Raw genomic sequence first — 22,935 nt, forward strand, 5'->3', positions numbered from 1 at the left:
CACGCCGTCCTTTTACCGTCATGATCACTTCAATATTGAAACCCCGTTATCTCCATTCAGTCGTCTCATACCGCCTTTGCTGTTCCACTGACGTCAATCCTCCCTTGTTACTTTATCGTAATCATGTCGTCGACATACCGACGTCTTCACGCTGTCGTGGTCATGCCAGCGTCGACGCTGCCGCTTCGTCATCCAATGGTCGTGATGCCGTCATTGTCACGCGATCGTCCCCATACAAGCTTGATTGTACAGTCACATACTTTCGCCATTGTCATCAGAATAATTTATTCCAATTGCTATGGCATCGTCGAGATTTCTTAGTCGTGATACAACCCTCGGCATGTACAGGTTAACATACCGTCATGATTATGCCCTTGGTGTCACTCCCATGTTCTTCATTCTAACTTTGTCATCTGACTCTCGTCAAGCCACTGTCGTCTAGCCATCGTAGCCAGAAGTCGTCATGCCGCCGTCGTCACGCTGTTTATATCGTCATCACTTTATTAACATGATCCCACTGTCTTCATGCCTTCTTCGTCACTCTATCGACGTCATTCATTCTTCATCATTCTATCGTAGCCATGTTGTGGTCCTTCAATCGTGATTACGGGTCCTCGTTATGACATCATTGTCATGGCGCCGTCAGACATTCGCTGTCATGCATCTCTTGTCTTAACACCGTGGTCATGCCATGCTAATTATAACGACTTCGTCATCCGGTTGTCGTCGCACCATCATCGTCATTTATAAATCATCTCACTCTCCTCGCGCTGTGGTCTTCATACCGTATTTGTCTTTCCTTTGAGGTTATCTCTTCTGACTCATTTCAACGTCGTTACTGCGTCGTCATCACACAGTCGGTGTCACCCTCATACGTGATCTTGGTCAGCATGTGCCACAGCAAAGTGGGACCATACCGTTCTATGCCACGTATAGCCGAAGCAATGGAACTTTCAGAACGACAACAGATACTAAACGTGACTTCAGAAATTCTTTCTGTCCCTAATTTGCTCGCGTGCTAATCGGAATTACCATCTGCATTCATCGTCAGATGAGTTTTGTCGCAGTTTTCTTGCTGAGGTTCTTAGACATTTGTTATATTTATAACTTTTGCACGTTCAAAATGTCGAGGTTGAATTAAAGCGGGCTTTAGATCAGTAGCGAGCTTCCCAAAATGCCGCGCAACAATATCTATTATTCCAAACAATATGTTACCAACCACTTCTACCTTGATTGGATAATCAGGTACGGAACTGTTACAGTAACCTCAATGCTTGCGAGTTTCGCGATAGTGTTGTTTCTAGCTGGGTGTGAGGTCTGTTCGCAATGGCGATCTCGCCCCATTGATCGTGCAGTAACTTAGTCGCCATATTGACTAATTCAGTAGGCCAACTGTCAGTTCCGATCCCGTTTGAACTTATGATAGAGCATTTCATCAATATGACGAGCAGTGAATTCACCTGCGTTCGCTATAACATTTTGTTTACTTTTGCATGGCGTGCCTCACTGAGCGAACTGCTTAAACTGTAGTAAGGTGCTGATGAGAGACCTGGTGGAGCAGTATGGAATCTTACCTATGAGTTGATGATACTTTCCAATAAAACAAACCGTGGTTATGCTTGGGGTAATAGTGGTTGTTTGCTAATTATTTGTGATATTTTATTAGTATGTTTGGTTAGTTTATTCTTCATTTCTTTTCTTTCTCTCGTAGCGTAGTCGAACTGTTTTGGATAGCCGGCTGGGAAGACTCCAATGTTATCAGTTGTATTTGCTTAGCCAAAAATAAGAAATACCTCAGCGGTTTTGTATTTCGCAGTATTGGAAGGGGGCCACGACGGTTGAGAATATTACCTGGCATTTTGTAGGGGAAAAATATAACAGCTGCAAGGCGTTTTCTGGGTCTCCTGTGGCTACCAACAAAAACATTGTGGCCGCTCTCCGTGTACGAGAATAGTTCATACTAAATAAGAAAATCAAACGTTATTTAGCACAGCTTCCCTTGAGATCCTGTTTTTGCTACCTCACACGAACGTCTATTTAGATAACGCTGTATGCCTTACTAAAGCAATAGCCTCTACTCCACAAAGATGTGCCCCGCGCCCCATTGTGTTGGACTCTTTGTTGCCCCCTTCCCCGACTACACACCGTTGTTTTCATTTACAACTACTACTTACCACAATATAACTGTAGTGTCCAACCTTTTGTAACATTGATAGATATTTCTCTTGAATATTACAGAGAGGCTGACTGGTACGTGAAGCCACTCTACGGTGAGCCATCAGTTGTTGTGAATGCATGGGGTGAGTTATGAATCTAATTTATTTGATTGAATGCATCTTATACTAGCAGATTTTTCTTTATAAAAGTGGCGTCTAAAAACGGGTTTTAGGGGATAATATTAAGGCATAATTATTTGACTCGCCGCTTCCAGAAATTGCTCAAAAAGTAATGTTCCCGTGTTTCACAATGCACTTTCACTGCTGACTTCTTCTCACGTTGTTTATCAACAAACAGAAATACACCGTTTGTTCGCTGGCTAAATGAGGAAAAATATATTGCCATTTGTTGTATTCTTCTTATATTTTTCTAGTAGATTCACTGATACCACTCCTGTGATTGCCTGCGACTGCTCCTTCTATTTCTTGCTGATTAGATTAACATCTGCATACTAACGTCAGCGTGATGTTCTCCTTCGCACTAATTTTGCTATTTCTTGAATAAGTTGCATTGTAAGTTTCAGGTTGATTTCTGATGGCGTTACTTGAACACCAGCTTTTCATAAACCTCAATTAACCGGCAAGCAAATCGGAGTGTATCCTTCTCATGCATTGAATTGAAATCCAGTTGATTATGCCCTCCTCAAAGTCACATGCTTGCATCATCCTAGATATGGTGATCCGCATAAAGGAGAAAGCGAACACCCCACTGCCAGCTCTGAGACACTTTGTGCTTGACCACATCTCAAATGTTTGAGAGTGTTTACCTCAAGAAGTCCAGCACTATACCTACCCGGCGATTGAGAAAAACCTGTTGTTTTTTCTGTAGGTTTCCAGATTCCGTACACTGAAACAGTGTTTCTGAACCTATTACAGTACGTACCGGTCTTCAGTAGCACCAAGGTTACCCTGATTCCCTTCTTTAATAAGCTTCCACATAACTTACTTTTTTTGAATGACGCGGATACATTGATATTTTATTTTTAAACTACATTACCCCAGCTAAGAGAAAGGGAAAAAATTCGCCTACAATTAAAATACTTCTTAATGCGAAATTTCAGCTGACCTGAAATTTTGTGTCTTCATTTTACGTGTCATTATTTTGTGCTATGATTATCCGGTACACGGTTTATATCAAGAAAACCATGTGAGCAATGAGTAACTCAATGACCGTCTAAATTGTGAATCAGTTTCCCTGAAAAAGTAACAGTTTTCATGTGCTCCTCTTCAACATAAATGGCCCCGCCAAAATTGCATAACTGCATAGATGAAAACAGCCTGGTGCCAAAATTCAAAAAATTCAATGAACAAATTTCCACGAGAACTCCGTGGGAACAATACCCACTGGAACTATTTACATTTTGCCGCTATGCCCTGTTCAACTCACTCGCCGTTGACACAATGCCTTCTAAGCGGCTGTAGTCACGCATGAGCTGCCGAACCACAGACGCCGTCCCGTTTTAGGCCTTGACAAAGCAAGAGACCATACAGGCAAACACAATAATAAGAAAAGCGTTCAAAGCCGCCCTTGGCCTTCCGGAATGCGCTGGAACAGAGAGATTCATGGGACTGGGTCTGCACAATACTTTTGACGAGTACGCAGTCACGACGTTATATGCTCACAAAGAACGACTTTGTTTTTCAGCTCAGGGCAGGGAAGTATTGGCGAGGTTAGGCTTTCCCTTGATACCCCATTATTGCGGTAAGGAAACGACAGATATACCGCAAAGTTCGACTGCACATCGCAGTGGCACCAATTCCCACAAAACGTGCACCCAAAGTACAATTCCGGATGACTCAGAGCAAGGGGAAAGACTTCACAAACGTTTTGGCATAGGACCGGGAGTGTATTATACGGATGCCAGTCGAACCAGCTCAGACACCTTCACCATAGTATATAAATTGGCTCTTGTGGACCCAGCCCAGCGAGCCGCTCGTGCCAGTTGCGTCCTGGAGTAGGGGCCCCAACTATCGTGCCTTATTTTATTTATATTCAATAAAATTTTAACTCACTCCCCGCAAAAGCACTCCTGAAGCAACAGCGCTTACCTCTGTACACACGCGTAATAGCACGAAGGGGAGATGGAATGTGAGAAAAACAGACAGAGAATGTGTAAATCAACGCCGTGACGAAAGGGGTGAAGACCAGCCTTTCCACTCTTCGCTCCTAGAAGCTTGCGGAAATGGGAAAATCGCAGGCGAAGAGAAACTAATCGTAAGAAACCGTGCCTCGTTTGGGGTCTCTTCAATAAAAGAAACGCTTCCACGAGACATAGCAAAAGTGACGGACAAATTGCAAACATGTTCTTTAAGTGTACGCTTCAACAAGCTTCTGATAATTCTAAGAAATATAGGCCTTGCATGCTTGTAGATCCGGACAACCTACGAAGGGTCAGTGTTAGCGTTCTTGCATGAAGCAAGAAATTCGGGGCAACGATGCCTCAAGAAAAGACGTCTTGCGGAGTGTTCTGTGTACTACGCAGACAAAACTAAATGGTGTACGCAAGATAGCATTCAACATCGGATGACAACTGTCGTACGCCATCAACTTTCCCAACAAATTTCGTCAATGAAAGAAAACAAAACCGAAAATTTCACTTACATCCATTGCTACAGTTCGTGGGATATGAATAATTCTATGAGTCATTGTTAACATTCTCGCGCTTGAATGTGCCGCGTGAAGTGAGACGCTGTAGTGTTTCGCGTCTTCATTTAGAGACAACAGCCCTAGTCTTGTCTCACGTTTACGCGGGAGCCCGATTTGGCCTGTGATGTCAATCATATTTGTTACGCCATCACCAGCACCTATAATTACCCTATTTTTGTGTCCACTGCAAGATGGTCTGTCCCAGTGATCTCCAATTGCCTCTATGTTGTGCAAGCTCATACCAACTTGCGCTTGCCAATTTCTTAATTCCCTCTCGCCACCGAATTTTCTGCCATCCTAAACTACGCTTCCGTTCCATTGGCACCCATTCTGCAATGTAATGGTCACCGGCTATCCGTCGTACGCATTACGTGGTCTACCTAGCTCCATTTTTACGCTTAATATCAACTATAATACCGACTATCCCCGTTTTCTCTCTGATCCACACCACACGCCTAGCATTTCTCGTTTCACCGCTCTTTCCGCATAAGTTAACTTGTTCTCCTGTGTCTTTGTTAACCTCCAAGTTTATGCCCCATATATTTTAAGCTAAAGCATAGAGCGACTGTACACTTTTCTTTTTGTTGACAGTACTGACCTCCCACTCAAGAGTTGGCCTGCCGTATGCACACCATCCCATTTTTATTCTTGCGTAAGTTCCTTCAACTGATCAGCATCCCCTATTAGTAAATGGCCTAATTAACATGCTCCTGCATCGACTCTATTGATTGACAGGTAACTATCAATTCTGGAACTCTCGCAGGTTATTGAACATTACTTTTGTCTTCTGCATTCATTTTTCATACGCACTCTCACACTTTCTATGTTAAATTACTCCACCATTTGTGTCAATTCAGCCCCAATTTTGCTGAACAAGACAATGTAATCTGCAGACCTAAAGCTGTTGAAGTATTCGGCGTTGAGCCTTACTTCTAAATCTTACCGGTCTATTAGCTTGAACACATGCGAATCTTCCAAACATGCAATCATTATCACTTTTCCTGTGAAGGAGCAAGGTAGCTGCGGAGTTTTTGTAGGTACATCTCCACATAATACCATATGCCTCATGCTGTCCTTGATTGCGCCATGCCTCCATGGCTGCTGGTATCCTTACTGAATCACATGCCTTTTCATGATATATGGAACCCATATAAACAGGTTGACCCTACCATACCGATTTCTCAATTGCCTGAGTGATGACATGGACAGGATCAATTGAAGAATATCCCTTCCTAAAGTGAACCTGCTCTCCTTGTTTATTGAAGTCAATTGGTGCCCGGATTATAACAGAATTCATCTTGGTAAATAGGTTATGCAATGCAAAAAGGAACTCATAGGCCTTTATCTTCAATTCTTTAACGTCCTGTTTCTTATGAATTAGTATAGTGTTGGCATTCTTCCAGCTCTCTGGTACACTTGAAGTTGTGAGGTACTGCATACAAGGGCCACAAGCCGTTCAAGTATATTCCCTCCGTCTTTATTTATCGACTGTTATTACTTCTCCTGCCGCTTTTCCCAGGCAGGTCACTCGCAAGGGCCTTCTGACTCCATAGGTAGTTATGGAAGGAGCCTCTGCATATTGTTCATCACTTCTTCCAAGGAGAGGCTGCGTGGCTGCCCTGGGTACTACACACGTCTGTACAGCATTATTTTGCTGCTTTTGTTTATCATCGAAATTACTAGTGACAATAATACCCTGCTCATCTTTAACTGTGTACATCTTGCCCTTGCCTATGCCAAGTTTTTTTCCCTCACTGCTTTCTTGGCACGGTAATCTTCCACTGCTTCCTCTTTTTTTCTGCCTCCACAATATCAAATATGAATTATTTTCTTCCTGTTGATCACCTTTTAGAGTTCAGTGAATTCTATGTTTTTCTTGAGCTGGATCCTCTGATGTTTTCCTTTCTTTATTTGGACCATTTTTATTTGGAAGAGGATACGTGCAGATCCGTTTCAAGTGTTGCTTCTAAAAGCAGCCTAGTGAAAGTTTTCTTCACTACCTCTATGTTAGCATTGTCTTGTTCTAGAGGTACACATTTTTTGGCAAGAATCAGCCAGAGTTAGCCTGCTTTGCTTTTATTGCTTCTAGGTTTTCATGTTTCTTTTTGAATAACTTTGCTCTTTCTCTCTTCAAATCGACAGCAATCCTTCATCTCACTAATATGATCACTGCCTTTTACCTCTCCTAACACTCCTATATCCCGCACTATGCTGTACACGGCAGACAGTGTTATATTTATTTCATTTCTTGTTCGTCAATTAGGGCACTTTTTTGTCCACTTCTTGTGGTCATACTTCATTTGGAAGGGCCTCATTATTCAGAGTTTATTCGTTTCCACAAATTCCACCTACATTGCGCCTCATGTATTCATAGAATAAATGCCATAGTTGTAAATTCCTTCTTCCTCAAAGTGATCTTGGACCACTTTTACATTGAAGTTGCCCATGACTACAGTATGCTCAGCAACACCTTTCTCATTGCTAATTCAATATCTTCACATAACTATTCTATTTCGTCATCAGCATGACAAGTGTTTAAAGCATAGCCTTCTAAAAGCTTTAATCTACGTCCCCTATTTACCCTTTCTACGACGACGGCTACTGTTTTATTAATGTTGTCAAGTTCATCAAAGCTGCCCGCTCCGTAAATATGAACTAGAAATCCTATGCCGTATTATCTCTTATATCGAAGGCCTCCCAAGCCGAGGACGTGGCCATTAGTCAGCACTGCATGAGCATCACCAGTTCTTCTGACCTAAGACCAATAAGATTGTAGGAAATGCCAGATAATTCCTTACAGAGCCCTGTTAAACTAGGCTGAGTCGAGAAGGTTCCCTAGGTAAACATTACGAGGTTCAGCTTCCTGTGCTGGCCTGTACGGATCCAGAGATTCTTAACATCCCCTGCCGCATCGCAGGTCTGTGCGCTGCCTGTTCAGCAGCCGCTGAGGAATAAGGGCTACGGATTATTTGCAAGAGTCATGAGGGAGTTGGTGGCCGAAAACGGCACCAGGGTGGTAAATTCATGTTATGTTGAGGGAGTGTATTTATTGAAGGTTAGATGGCCTTCTTAGTTTGGTTGTAGCTAGAGTACTATAGCCCCGCTGGCTCTTTGCATTTTTCCCGGTTTCAGGCGCCAATGATGGCTTGAAAAATTTTGTGGACGGGACCAGAATTCGAACTTACGATCTTCTGATATAATTCCGGTCTGCTACCTTTCATCGATGTCCCGCTTGCATACAAGGAGCTCTCTACTTGTAGCCCAGGCAGAAAGAGAGGGGCACAGAAAGGCAAATTAGACAAGCACACCGCGCTACCTTTCAATAGATTTATTTCCAGTTCTCTCAAGATGCTTTTAGCCAAAACGTCATAAGACACGTGTACATTGCTCGCCAAATGTGAACAAAAACCGGGAAAACCAGCCGCAGGCATCTTTGTGGTCACACTTGAATTTTGATGGGTGTCCGTTAAACGTCAACAAATATAATCGAGCTTTTTTATTGATAAAGAGACTGGCGGCTTACTTGCGCATGCGCTTGAATTTTCGTACCATAACTCCCAAGGGTTCTGTAATTTTTCGGCCTATTAGCCATATAAGGCTTGCGCCTTAAAACCTCCTGGTACGCATCAACGGGCGGTGGAACACCTCTGGATACGCTGCTTGCTGTCATTTGCTGTTATGAAATCTGCGCGGCGAAAAAGGTTTCACCACCGCACAGAAACTGCCGTTTAAAGAAAGAAACAAGAAAGAAAACGATATCTTAAAGGAAAGAGAGTTCAGATGCATCAAGGAATCGAACACGAAAGCACAATGCGGTGATAATAAATGTCACAGCTACGCCAAGAATTTTTTCTTTTATGATCGTTAATTAGGCACACATGAATCTTGCGAGAAAAATAAAAAAATAAGCAAACTAAGAAGTTTTTATTAATTGCGCAGTAACGAAGACACATACACTAAGTATCATATTGTTGCTATTCACCTCGAAACTTCTTGCTCAAATGTCGCCGATGTTCGAAAGAAACAGAAAAACAGTGCTAAGAATAGGCTTACAGGATATCTATTGGGCCGAAGTTCGGTTTATTTGTATAAGTTATCTACTTGCACAATCATTTGAATGAAACGTGCTGCTGATAAAGTTCTGCGTCTCTATCCAGCATGCGCGTTTTCGACTGGCTATGTAATCCAATGAACTGAAATATTACCAAGGGTACATTTTCACAATTAGTTTGCACCAGATGTTACACAGATTGAGGATTTATACCAACTTATATTTGAAGAGTTTCCTGAAGCACTTCTTAAAATCAAACAGGATATAAAACAACAGATAAAACAACGTTCAATTATTTCGGGTACTTCATCCAAAATCAAAATGATAAATGTTTCGAAAATATCCCCTGAACGTAGCCAAGTGCTGATAAGCAAGGTTTCAGATTGTGGCTTCGAAAATAATGTTTTTGTAGATGGAGCCAGAGTCAGTTTACGCACACGATTATCTCGACCGGGTGAGGTGGTTCTTTGCCGTAAGAATTAGGAAACGACGACGAAAGCAGCCATCGTGATGATGAATAATAATAATAATAATATTTGGGGTTTTACGTGCCAAAACCACTTTCTCATTATGAGGCACGCCGTAGTGGAGGACTCCGAAAATTTTGACTACCTGGGGTTCTTTAACGTGCGCCTAAATCTAAGCACACGGGTGTTTCCACATTTCGCCCCCATCGAAATGCGGCCGCCGTGGCCGGGATTCGATCCCGCGACCTCGTGCTCAGCAGCCCAACACCATAGCCACTGAGCAACCGCGGCGGGTGTGATGATGAATACAGTAGAAAAGTTTGTATTACCTTCATTGGTACATGGTTGCGACTCTATCCGAGTCTTGAGCGGCCATGCTAACACGTGGGCCAGGACGGCCTTAAATAACCCCTCCTTCCCTCGTTGAAAGAATAAACTGGCCAATCACAAACGCCGAATCATCCACCACTTCTATCACTCTTCACTGGTCGTCAGCGTGCTGCTCAGGGTGCTCGCGCCCTCAAGGAGCTCCTCTTGTATGTGGTGTACCTGTCTCCAACGCGTCAGAATAGGAAACAATCACCTCTAGTCGACGCTTTCCCCCGGTAGTTCTGGACGAAGACCCTTTCCCCGATAAATTGCCACTTTGTGACGGTCATGAGGGCGACGTTGCGTTCTTGAAGCGAAGCGAATGATGAGGCATGAACATTAACCATGACGCCTGCATGTTGCTGGTGGGGCATGCCCCCGTCGCCAGATGATGTAGTCGACAAGGTATATTTAAACTGGTAGAGAAGCTTTCATTGAAGCCCACATGTCAAGAAAATGGGGCTCGTTGTAACCGTCGCCATCTACGTATCGTGGGGACAACTAACAGCAAGCGAAAAAAAAAATTTTAAAGTTACATCACAACCGGAATTGGAAGTGACGTCAAGGTCTTAGGATGCTTGGCGCGAATATTTGAATTTCTTTAGCGTCTGGCATTTCGGCCGCTACGCCAGAAGTTACCTTTATTTTGAAGCTGAGGCGAGCTTGCAACTCGTCTATGCTGAAATGCCAGCGTGTCCTTTAATTATTAGGAGTTGCGTGTGTATCATAGTGAACGTAATTAGGCAGTTATTGACGGCACTAGCTCCAGTAGCTTCCTTCGAAAGGTGAGCGAAGAGGATGGAAATAAATAACACTGCCAATGAGCTTTCAAAATCGACTTCACTTTTATTCGTCTCGAATAATACAACCAATATAACTGATGAAACAAAAGATGTTTCAAATATGAAAAGTACTATGGCCAGCACACAGTCGTCATGCATGGCAAGCTATGCGAATCTTTTTCACAAAATCATTTGCAGTTGCGTGCCAAAGCATGTATTCATGTAGAACAGTTATGAGACAATACAACATTGCCCCACATTATCACATAGAAAACATTCCACTTACTAATTTTGCAGCCCGTCGGACACGCAGAGCCTGTGTTACTCAGAGTAAACAAACATAGCGCGACGTTTCTTCGCGGAGCGTCCCACATTTATCGTCAAGACGAGAGAAGTGCGTCGGATGCCGCAACGCGAACTTGCAGAATGAAAAAAAAAACCTGCACTCACACCTTTCGTCAACAAATGCTGTACGCTCGGTCACGCTAAATTCGAAGGGAAGTGCATGCCACACTTTGAAGAAACGCGCACGGAAATAATAATGATAGTAATAATAATAAAAATACTTAGACGAAACTGCCCCGTTCAAGTTAGCAACGCCATTTCTTAAAGGGTAATAGGTGGCTTGCACAGCCTGGCCAAGTGTTGCGCCAGAATCACTGGTTAGTAGGGGTCGCCAAGAAAGAAATAATAAATTGTGAAGTGGGAAAAAACTAACATTTGTTCTTTTAGTGCAGGAAAATATCTGAGACCGAAAATTTACTCGTATGCATGTATTCTTATTATTAATTTCCGAACACTTTCATTTTCACATAGGCTTTCTAGTTTCAGTTCTGTTGCCCCTTCACATAGTCGCGCTTCAATCGTGCACAACTAATTGATATCCGTGGCGATAGGTTCAGGAACGATTTATTTCCAAGCTTCGCGAGCTATTAGGAGGGACCTTCTTGGAAAACTTAGGTCGTTCTTAACAACATGCTGTCTTGACAGGCCGAAGTACTTTGTGCTGTTAAGTGGTGGTGGAAGCAACATAGATGTGAAATTACCGTAGCCATTTTTTCGTAATACTTGTTAGAAATATTTGTATTGTGTTGCATTGAAAATTAACAAGCGTACAAAGCAATATACATCACGCATAGACCGGGAAAGATATGGTCGCAAAGGAATGTTCAATAAAACCACTAGACCCACAGAGACATATTACGTGGGAGTGCGGGACGAGCCACACATAGCGGGCTCACCATCACGCTAACCTCAAACTTCTCGCTGCTGTGGGAGACGCTACTAGCGAACTTCGATCGGGAGGCGCAGCCATTTCATCTAGCACAAGCCCATCAAGCAGCCCGCACCAGTGGAGTTCTGGGCCAAGGGTCCCACCCTTAGGCAGCCTTTTCTTTACCGTTAGCTTTTTTTCTTCCGTAAAGTTTTCCACACACACACACACAAACACATACTCGATAAGTAATGCATTCACAAGGACCGCCTGCAATAAAGCTACAAGTATAGGATGAACACGATCACGAAAATGGTAACAGCCAGATATTAATTGCCGCACCTTCATATGCATTAGGTCCAGTCCGACTTAAAGACCTTGTGAAAGTGGCATGTAGGCGGTGAAAACGTCGAACGTACGATTCAGCATAGTGGAACACTTGTAGTACATAGAAACGTTTTGTTGCCACCAATAGAGTTTGCGAGATATCTTTTCCAGTTACCGTACTATTTAGTGCCTCAAAACTATTGGGCTTTCTGACGCATTATTTTTGCTCACTCAGGCGTTTCTTGCTCCACGTATTGTTTACGTACATCCAGCCTTTACATTTTGCTCTTTAATGTATTTAACACTTAGGGCCCCCTCTAAACGCCTCCTTTGTTATAAGAGCGAGCTCTTCGCCATGCTACCCCGGACTGCCGTCGAAGATTGTTACGGCACATAAATTACCTCGCTTGTTAGTGCAAGTTTCCACGTTGCGTGTTTCATGTCGGGGAGGTAAAGCTATATGATAAGGAACCATTCCACTCGGAAGGTAGTGGACATGTTCGGCGAATCATGGTTTAGAAATGCTTTTGCCTCCTTTTGTGCGTGTGTGTGCGGGTGTGCTGGTGTGCGTGTGTGCGTGTGTGCGGGAGTGTGTGTGTGTGTGCGTGCGTGTGTGTATGTGCGTGCGTGTGTGTGTGTGTGTGTGTTTGTGTGTGTGTGTGTGTGTGTGCGTGAAGACTTTTATTGTAATGAGGTCCGGAGGCTCGAATTCTTAAGCCAAGGCGGGCCGCTCTCACTTTGGCACTGTCAGGCCAAGCCCTTCAGCGACATCAAGGATCCTCTGGACGGCCCTTAGTTGGTTCTGAAACAATGGGCTTTGAATCGTTTTCTCCCACTGTGTCCATTCTTCAACGAGGTTGGGGAGAGTCGCGGGACACCCCGCCAGCATATGTCTGATTCCAATGATGACATTACAATCACTGCAGTCCATCTTAATTTCCCTCTCTGGATATATTATGTTAATGTGGTGCGGTGTGGGATATGTACCTGTTTGCAATAAGTGCAGTGAGACTGCCTGAGCCCTGTTCAGTTTTGAATGTGGGTATGGGAATTGCCTGCATCCTAAATAGTAATGTTTGGTAATGCCATTGTATGTCATTAAATGATCTCTAGATTCCATGGCATGAAGGTGAACGGCTCGGTTGTGACTGTCACGGTTAGTAAGACCTCGTGCCAAGTCATGAGAAACCTCATTCAGGTATACGAGAGTCTCGTCCACTTCCCTAATATGCGCAGGAAACCATCGGATTTCAGTTCTCATAATTCCTATGCTTTCAAAAAGTTTAGCTGCAACTCCAGCTGCGTAGCCTTTATCAAAACACTTTGTAGCGAATTTTGAATCACTGTAAATGCAGGCCCACTTATTACTCTTGATGGCTAGAGCAGTTGCCGCTTTTTCTGCCACCATGGGGTCCTTGGTACGAATAGTGATAGGGTCTTGCAACTTCTCTTGAAAATTTTATAGAATGGCCATATATGGTTCTTCACGTTTCACCCAGGCTGCATGAACTATAGCTGCCAATTCGTTCTGCTGCTCTATTTCCTGCAAGAGTGCTTTAGCTCTTGGCTTTCTCCTTTTGATATTATATTCGGAATGCATGTTTCTGGGGAGAGGATTGGTTCTGACCTTGTTCCTAACTTCAGTCCTTAACTCTACTTCAGCCCCTATTGGGCTCCTTGACGTATTCAGTTCTACACCTATTGCCTGTATTATGTTCCTGCCAGCTCTCTATTTTGTCAATCTTACTTGTTGCGCTAGCTATTGGGCCTCGGCGATCTTTTCCATTGTGTTGTGCAACACTAGACTCATGAGGTTGTCGGTTGAAGCTTACCTGGGTATCCCTAGGGTTACTTTAACGAGCTTCCTGAGCATCACATTAGGATTGTTAAGTTCTGCCTGCTTCCATTTGAATAATCCAGTCACATAAGTGAAGTGACAGAGAGCAAAGGCGTGCATTAGCCTCAAAGCGCCGTCTGCTCCTAAGCCTCTGTGTCTATTGGTAATTCTTCTTAGTAACCTAATGACTTCATGTTTTATTCGAGATATATTGTATTGTTCTATAGTTAGCATTGTTTCCTTCTATGTGATACCCAAAAACCTAGATTTTTTCAACTAGCCTGGTTGCGGATCCTTCATGAGTGTACAAGTACACTCTTGGCTCATCTTCCGGAATGTAACCTGTTGGTTTAGGACCTTGTCTGCGATGTTTAATGACCAAGAGTTCTGATTTGGCTACCGAGCATTTCAACACCATGTCTTTCAGTGTGTTCTATACAACATATAACCTTTCCTGCAATCTGGTCTCTTTCTGTCCTACATTGCCCTTGGCATTCCATGTGCTTATTTCGTCGGCATATACCACATAATGTACTCCCTTAATTTTCTCCAGATTTCTTGCAACCTCGGACATTGCTCAATTGAATAGCATGGGTGAGAGCACAGCCCTTGTGGAGTGCCTCTATTTCGCAAATTCTTAGCTTCTCATTTAAGCTCACCCAGCATGAGTTCTGCAGTTCTACTTCTAAGAAACTCCTTAACCATGTTAACATTTCTTTTAACTAACCCCATCTCCGAGAGAACGTCAAGTATTGCCTGATGCTTTATATGATCAAAAGTTTTTTCCACATTCAATCCCAAAAGAGCTTTCGCATGCGCTGGGCTGGCCTGTATAAGTTTATGTATGATCCGCAGCATAGCATCCTGAGCTGACAGTTCGGGACGAAAGCCGGTCAAGTTGTATGGGAGGTTGTCGTTCTGCTCAACGTATTTTGTGAGTCGATTTAGGATGACAAGTTCCATAGCTTTGCCTAGACATGCCAGAGGCTTTGCCAGACGTTAAGAACATAGGACGGAGGTTGCCCAGGGTGAGTTGTTTGCCTGGCATTGGTATGAGGATAGTATTGGCCACCCTCCATTCCTGTGAGTATACCTCTTTTCTCCAACATTAATTGACATGGTCAGTTAAATAAGAAATTGATTCATCATCGAGATTCCTTAATGTCTTGTTTGTTAGTCCGTCAGGTCCAGCCGCCAATCTACCATTAAGACTGTGAAGAGCCGACCTCACTTCACTCTCAGTGAAGTCCTAGTCAACTTCTTCACATATGCCTCCCGTATATTCAGGGCTCTCGTCTCCTTCGTTTGGTTGTTTAAGTGGGAGATAATCCATGACAATCCATGATATCCCTCTGTGTTTTATCTTGGCTATCCTAATGAACCAACTTAGTTATAACTGTTCTCTTGCTTGTCCTTGTTTCGTTCTCGTTGAGCAAGTCCTTTAAGAGGTTCCAGTGACGTCCATGTTTGAATCTACCATCAGCCGAATTACAGATCTCATCCCATTGTTGCTTCACGAGAGTCTTCGAGTGATCCTCAATTTCTCTGTTTAATGCACATTTTTTCCTTAGCCTTCTTTTAGGTCTCTTCGTTTTCCATCTCTGTAATATGGCCTCTTTGGCCTCAATAAGATGCGCCAGCTTGCTGTCCATAGCTTCAATATTTTCCTCTGTCCTGATGTCGTTAGTAGCCTCCTGGACGTCCTCTCTGAGCTGGGTGACCCATGTCTGAAGGGGCTCCTGCTCGGCATCTAGGAGCCCCACTTCCCTGCTGTTCGCCCTGATTTTTCTGTACTGATCCCAATCAGTGAACTTGAAGATTCTAGTTTCCTGTCTCGGTATGCATATGGGTATGTGTATGATTTAATGATCGCTGCGGAGATCACAGTTTGAATGTTCCCAATTGGCTCCTCTCGAATTGTTTACAAAAGTAAGATCTGGTGTGGAGTCCCTGCTTTTGGACGTTCCACAACGGGTGGTATACGCCGGATCAGTAATTAAGCATAACCCCAGATCCATGGCAAGACTCCGTAGCTCCTCTCCCTTCTTTGTGTCACAAGTGTATCCCTACGTGTGATAGGGAGCATTAAAGTCCCCTGCAGTAATGAGCGGGGAGTTTTTGGCAACCGAAAGCACCTTGTTGAATAGTGCTCTAAACGTCATCTCATGTCGTTAGGACTACTGTAAATATTCAAGCAGAAAATGCTTTGCATCTTACCTCTCTCCCTTTTAAGTATTATTTCAACTAGAATTCAAACCTGGAATGTTTCAGATGAATATCATGCTCAGTGTGTGGGAACTTTTTGTCGATGAGGCTCGCCAACCACCTTTCCATTTTTTTTTGTCTCTACATATAACTTAGTACCCAGTAAGCATAATTTCGTCTGCTAAAGTTTCCAGCAGCATAACTACCTTTGGCCTGGCCTCAGATGAACTGATTACCTGTCGCAGTGCTTCTTTTTTGTGTTGGAACCCGCGACAATTCTATTGCCGCACGTTAAATCCATGATTACTCTCCATTGTCATTAGGCGAGGCTGCCTTTTTATTACCCGCTGTTTCCCTCTTTGTGATGCCCCGCGACAATCCAGGAATGGACTTTATACTAACCGCCTCCGATGGCTGATACTCATCGTCGTCATCCCCTCGCGCCTCAATTTTCCGAAGTCTTTTCTCCGCCGCTAGTCTCCGTTTCCACAATTTGTCCACTTTAAAGTTGCCCATTTCCAGCGTCTCTCTTATCACTTTAACTGCCTCATTTATTTCACTGATGGCTGAAAAGACTGAATCATCCTCGGAACTGACCGCCCTCTTTTTAAGGGCAGGGGAGCTGGATTCCGCTGGATCGTTGCTTTTGCTTCCAGGGCTATCTATCTCTGCTCTAGCAGCGCTCGACTGCTCTTTTTTACGAGGCTCAACTACCTGCCTGGTCAATTCTTCACATGCTTCTCCTAAAGAAGTTAATTTTTTAATGATTCTCTCTATTCTGGCATCATTGTCATCGCCCACAGCAGCCGAGGCGCCCCCAGCAACCCTCGCCATACCTTTCACTTTATTAGCCCAGGTGGTTCCTAGCGTCTTCTCGCCAGGTATTGTGTCCCTTTGCACGAAGCGCACCTGCGCTTCTCTTGACTTGGAGCGCCTTCTCTCCCTGGATTGTGAACGATGCCTGCATCTGGTGCGACTCCTGGAGCTTGAGTGTTACTTGTCCTCGGGGCAATGGTTGGGCGCCAGCTGTTGTGCCTGCGACTACGCTCTCGTTGACGATCGAGTCCTGTTGCGCTCTCTTCGACGAACTCGTACGACGTAAGGAATTTGAAATCTTTGCTTACAAAACTTGTCACCGGTAGGGTGATCGCCTTCACGAAATTTACACTTAGGTACACACCCATGTCCATCTCCTGGTTTAAAAGATGCACATTCGCTGCATTGAACAAAAGTCAGGTGTTGGACACACATGAGAGCGGTGTCCGACCATTCCGGAGGTGAAGCTGACGTCGAATTGCTTCCTGTAAAGGTAGCATCTCACTAGTGTGGATCCATACCTGACAAAATTGAGCACTTTGAGTCCATCGAAAAGTACAATGACTGAACCCGACGTCTTGATGCGTTTGGCAGCCAGCGCAAGTGGGTTCAAATCATGCACTACATTTCTTGTTGTCATAGCTTGCGAGTCTCTAATGTGTACTCTTCGGATGGCGCCTTTGCATGTGGCATGCGGTGCCGCTTCGTATGCATTTACCTCGTATTCCGCTTCCATATTCTTGAAAGACTTTATTCTAACGTACTTCACAGCATGTTCAGGCTTAGGCGTGCTGACTACGATCATATTTTGAGTGAAGTTTTGGCAGACAAAATCTTCACGGGCCTTCTCTTCCGCTAGGCCGGACGCCTCGACGACTGTCGAACCAATCGTGCTGGTGCTCACCTTCTTCAAATTTAGTGCTCCTCGAGGTCGTATAATGATCTTTCTGTGCTCCTGAGGCAGTTGAGGCATCCTCGAAGCTTTGATAATCCGATTCTTAACCATTCCACCGATGGCGGTTCCCTTGACGCCATGCTGTCGCTGATTACGTGGCAATGTTCTCTCCTCATCCGAAGCCTTTATGCTAGGTCGTGATCTTCGGCCAGCCACTACTTGCCAGCCGAAGTCGTACAGAGCATTGGTTTCTTTATTACCAGCAAAATATTCATCTCCCATGTTTGTCTTTGCCATACCTGCGGGCAGGTGGGCTTACTAGGCCCCAACAAAGGCCCTACTCCTCACCAAGCTTAGCTCCGCTAAGCTCAACTCGGCATGTAGGAGAAGGAAATGTTCCGTAAATTGTGAAAATACGAGCCTCACCTCGAATCTCGGTTTCAGTCGATTCGCCGTCGCCTCGCGGATGTAGTGGTATGCTTATTTTCGTTGTCGTCACAGAATTGGAGAGCGGAGCATGGAAAAAAACGGAGCCGATGCTTTCATGTCTGCACTGTTCGGCGCTCCATCTTCCCCCGCCTCCTTGTGGATTTAACATACCTTTAAGACGACAGACTAGATTGTTCGCACATATGCCCGACGTAGCTTAGGGTACTTCGTTTAAACCAAGCTTAGCTGTGTGTAGATTCCATAAAGATGCGTTGAATCTGCCTCAATATTTTGCACAGGGATCAGCATCGACCAACCGAAATTTAATTTACCTTTTCGGAACAGGGACATGTAAAGAACCCGTACACCATCAACAGTCAGTGTTTGAATACATGACGTACTCAGATACCCACACAACAATGTCTTTCTTTCACCAACGTAGATCTAACCTAATTCATATTTACAGATGGTGATACGAGAGATCCCGATATAAGTGGAAGCTTCAAGCTTTTTGCAGCTGAACAAAGCTGCTTAGTTATGGGGACGTTAAGAACTTCAGGTAATCGGCATTTTTTTTCTCTTCTTCTCTTCTTAGTAAACAAATGAAACCTGTTTGCTGGTCATTTTGCAGTTCTTTTGATTGTTGCTTTCTACTATGTATTTCACTTAGTTTGACCATGTATCTTATCATTTATTTTTGGCAATCGAAAATATCACAGCCTGTCGTCTTTTTTCATTTTCGCTATCCCGACAGGTGAAATCTTTCAATGCTTATCTGTGAATGCTTTAACAGGATTCTCGCTGTTTGCGTGCCAGCACTCCTTGCTAGACAAGGCAGCTATACGGAAAATTTTTTTTCACCAATTTCACAACTAGAGAAGTTTATTCAAATTGAACGCGCGGGACTAGTAGTAATGTACAGACGTGATTGTATCGGAGCACAAGGACTCAAGTAAGCGGCTAATATGGGCTTCGAGAGATGGCAAGTCCGTGCCCGTCAACCTATATTTATGTACCTACAGAAGAGTAGCTTGTTTTTTTCACTCGACCACCATAGGCAATAATAAGATACGAAACCTTGGCCAGACAACCACCGGCTGGCCATGATCACGCCAAACTGTTTTTCGGGGAACGCACGTAATTCGTGAGGTTACGGGGGCGTCAATATTTATTTTGACCATACCATCATCTATCTTTTGAGAACACGTCTCCCTAGTTTAAAGATTTACCAATAGGGTATCCGCGACTTGTAAAAGACTCATTTCATTCGTTTTAGTTGCAGGATCAATCGCAAGGCAAGCATGCCCTATCGTCAATTCTCAATTTCATATTAAGCGCCAATTAAACCAAACAGCTAGAATTCGACACGAGTTTCCCTTTTGTTTCGCCACTTTTTTGTACGTTTGAGCCTAGGAAGGTCACCGTAGATTTCATGCGCTCCTTTTCTCTTACTTTATGACGTCGCGAGGTCTTTGTAGAGTACCTCGCTTCTGTCAGGGGCCTACTTCGTGCGTTTTTCAGTGTTGCAGGTGCAGACGACGCAATGACTCAAACAGAAACGATTGTTTTAAGGCAGCCGCTGCAGTTTAAACGTTCGAGAGCACCTACGGGTCAATGATGGACGCTTGTGTTTCATTGTGCACACTATCAAGGGATTTCAGGAATGTAATAAACGCGACCTAAAACACAAACTCGAAGCATAATAGTATAAAAAGGACCGCAGAAACAAAGCAAAGATACTGCAATGGTGACCACAGAAAATACTATAATGCTTCGATGCTTTGATAGATCAAGCGCTTTTAAACCACTATACTTGTATTCTTCTTAAAAGGCAATTAAAGTTTGACTAATAATGACTGAAATGACTTGTAATGACTAGTAATGACTCTGAAATAAGCAGTATGTCTAACGACAGCTTGTAACGGCTACAATTGATTATAAAGGGCTAAATATGCTTAGTAATGACCAGTAATGAGTAACAGTGCCTGAAATGACTAGTAATTTCTACTAATGACTACGAAATGATCAATATGCCTAAAGATGAATCCTAACGACTACAATTGATTAGAAATGACTAAAAATGCGTATTAATTACCTAATAATCACTGAAATGATTTGTAATGACTACTGATTACTCTGACATGACCAATATTTCTAACAACGACTTGTAATGACCGCAATTGATTGCAAATGACTAAAGATGCTTCGTAGTGAGCAGTAATGACTAAAAAAAAAGTCAAAGAGAAGAGGCAAGGAGAACGAGGGGAATGATAGGAGGATATAGAGCAGGCTTTCGCTGTGCCGTTCTCAAGAGAGATCTTAAGATACCCTGTAGTTTTTTGCAATTGCTTGTTGTCGCATGATGTGTGATTTGATGTGTTGTCGCATGATGTGTGTGATTGATGGCTCACTGCCGCGCTTGCGCAAGCTGCGCTAGTTGGCATATATATTCGTACGTCATCAAAAAAAGTTGAAAAGCCACGCAGTGTGTGTTATCGCTCGTCCTCGTCCTCTATTCGTACTGTTCATTTCAGCGTCCACGTGAATAACCTTAGGAGGGGCAAAAAAAAATTGGAGGACGCTTAAGCTTCGCCTTCAAGAGTGGAACGCGACAGCGTTCCCGTCGACCCGCCAAGGGGTGTAAGACAATGGGCTACGGCGCAGCGACTACGCGCCCCGCATCGGACGCGGTGAGCGTCGAGCAACGCAGCGTTCGGCGCAACAACGAAATGTGCGCCTGAGCAAGCGACGCGCGCCTGAGCCTTAGAAACAGCTCGTTTCTAAGGCAACATCGCGTTCACTAGAGGCGATTTTGTACGGCTTTGAAGCATCGAACTCGTGGCTAAAAAAAAAGCTCAGTGGTAACGTCTCCGTCTCACACTCCGGAGACCCTGGTTCGATTCCCACCCAGCCCGTCTTGCAAGTTGTTTTAACGCGATAGCGTTAAGGAGCTCGTGTCGCAGAAAAGCCGGTGTCGTCGGTGTCGGCGTCGGCGTCCGCGGCGTTGGCCGTGAGCGATAAATCACGGCAGGCACTTCATAAGTAAAAAGCAACTTCCAAGATGGGCTGGGTGGGAATCGAACCAGGGTCTCCGGAGTGTGAGACGGAGACGTTACGACTGAGCCACGAGTTCGATGCTTCAAAGCGGTACAAAAGCGCCTCTAGTGAACGCGGTGTTGCCTTAGAAACGAGCTGTTTCTAAGGCTCAGGCGTGCGTCGCTTGCTCAGGCGCACATTTCGTTGTCGCGCCGAACGCTGCGTTGCTCGACGCTTACCGCGTCCGATGCGGGGCGCGTAGTCGCTGCGCCGTAGCCCATTGTCTTACACCCCTTGGCGGGTCGACGGGAACGCTGTCGCGTTCAACTCTTGAAGGCGAAGCTTAAGCGTCCTCCAATTTTTTTATTCATGAAGTGCCTGCTGGGAGTTATCGCTCACGGCCAACGCCGCCGACGCCGACGACACCGGCTTTTCTGCGACACGAGCTCCTTAACGCTGTCGCGTTAAAATAATTACGGCAAGCAGGTTAGAAGACTTCGACGTCTCCATCAACATAGTGTTACCGTGGTCTCTGTCCACTGCTCACGTTTTGATTTCTCTTCTCCGTTCTCTACGCATTTTACCTAAAGCGCATGTAAATAACTCACACGAGATATGTGTTTCTTTAACTCCTTGGGAAGAAAACAGACTTGTCGGGAATCTAAACGACAGGATAATAGTAAAAATAGTTCGGTATTCACAACAGGTAGTGTCTTTTATACTAACTACATTGCACACCAAATTTGCCTACGTGGAAATTTTAATTATCCGCTTTCTGAAGTGTTCTTGTTTGAGAGAAGCATATTATTATGGGCAAAAAAAAACCACACTAGCTTTTTACTAAAATTTTGCAGCCTCTCCTTTTTATGGCGAGCGATATCAAAATTTACATCGCAAGGAGGTGATAGGCGAAGAAAGGAAGGTTTATTAAAACCATTGGTAACGCTGGTAATTCTTGTCTAAACCTGCATTTAATCAGTGAGACATATATACTAATTTTATTACAGGAAATTCTATGTGCTTCTACTGGATGGACTTCACCAGCTTGGGACAAAACCATACGAAATGTGAAGATGCATTCTTCAAAAAGTGCAGTGATATAAAAGGATCGTTGTATAGCTACCCGTCTGTAAATTACCACTTCAACTGTAGCTTTTTGAACACTATTTGAATAAAGATATTTGGTATAACAACCGTTTCGGAGCAGGCGTACATCTTGTAGTATAACCGCTACAATCATCCATTACAACCTCAGAGCACAGTAGGAAATAGCTAAACCAGACTCGTATCAAACAAAATTGGTGAAACTGTCATGCTACTATGGGTGGCTGCGTTTCGGTTACGTCAAGGCAGAGGAGAAATTTTTTTCAGGTTAATCTTTCTTTATGAAAAGGGTTTCGCAACGAGGTGGTATAAACTGCATGCACAATATGATTTCCAGGGCCTATCCTAACATTATTGGGAAGTAAAACTTGAAGAAGCGCAAAAATGAGGAGAGGAATCAAAAACAAACAGCAGGTCGAGCGCTTCAGTTTCACTCAAAATGAACCAAGTCGCTCAAAACGAAGTTGTTGTTGTATTGGAGAGTTAGTTGGTCTCTGAGTGTCCTATTCTTAATGCCGCGCGTGTCACCATTTCTTTTTAT

The 22,935-nt window shown here is 43.9% G+C and overlaps 1 protein-coding gene across 1 annotated transcript in view; it reads left to right on the forward strand.

The window, feature by feature from the left end:
* The window catches only part of LOC142568187 (uncharacterized), a 150,142-nt gene extending 127,681 nt beyond the window's left edge, over positions 1 to 22,461 (forward strand). The window contains exons 7-9 of the mRNA XM_075678241.1: positions 2,239 to 2,300; positions 18,721 to 18,813; positions 22,298 to 22,461. Coding sequence (XP_075534356.1) covers positions 2,239 to 2,300; positions 18,721 to 18,813; positions 22,298 to 22,461 — 319 coding nt within the window. The remainder of the gene's footprint in view (positions 1 to 2,238; positions 2,301 to 18,720; positions 18,814 to 22,297) is intronic.
* Positions 22,462 to 22,935: the final 474 nt, after the last annotated feature.

This window comes from Dermacentor variabilis, unplaced genomic scaffold (assembly GCF_050947875.1).
Source record: "Dermacentor variabilis isolate Ectoservices unplaced genomic scaffold, ASM5094787v1 scaffold_17, whole genome shotgun sequence".
In the NCBI taxonomy this organism is placed as follows: Eukaryota; Metazoa; Arthropoda; class Arachnida; order Ixodida; family Ixodidae; genus Dermacentor; species Dermacentor variabilis.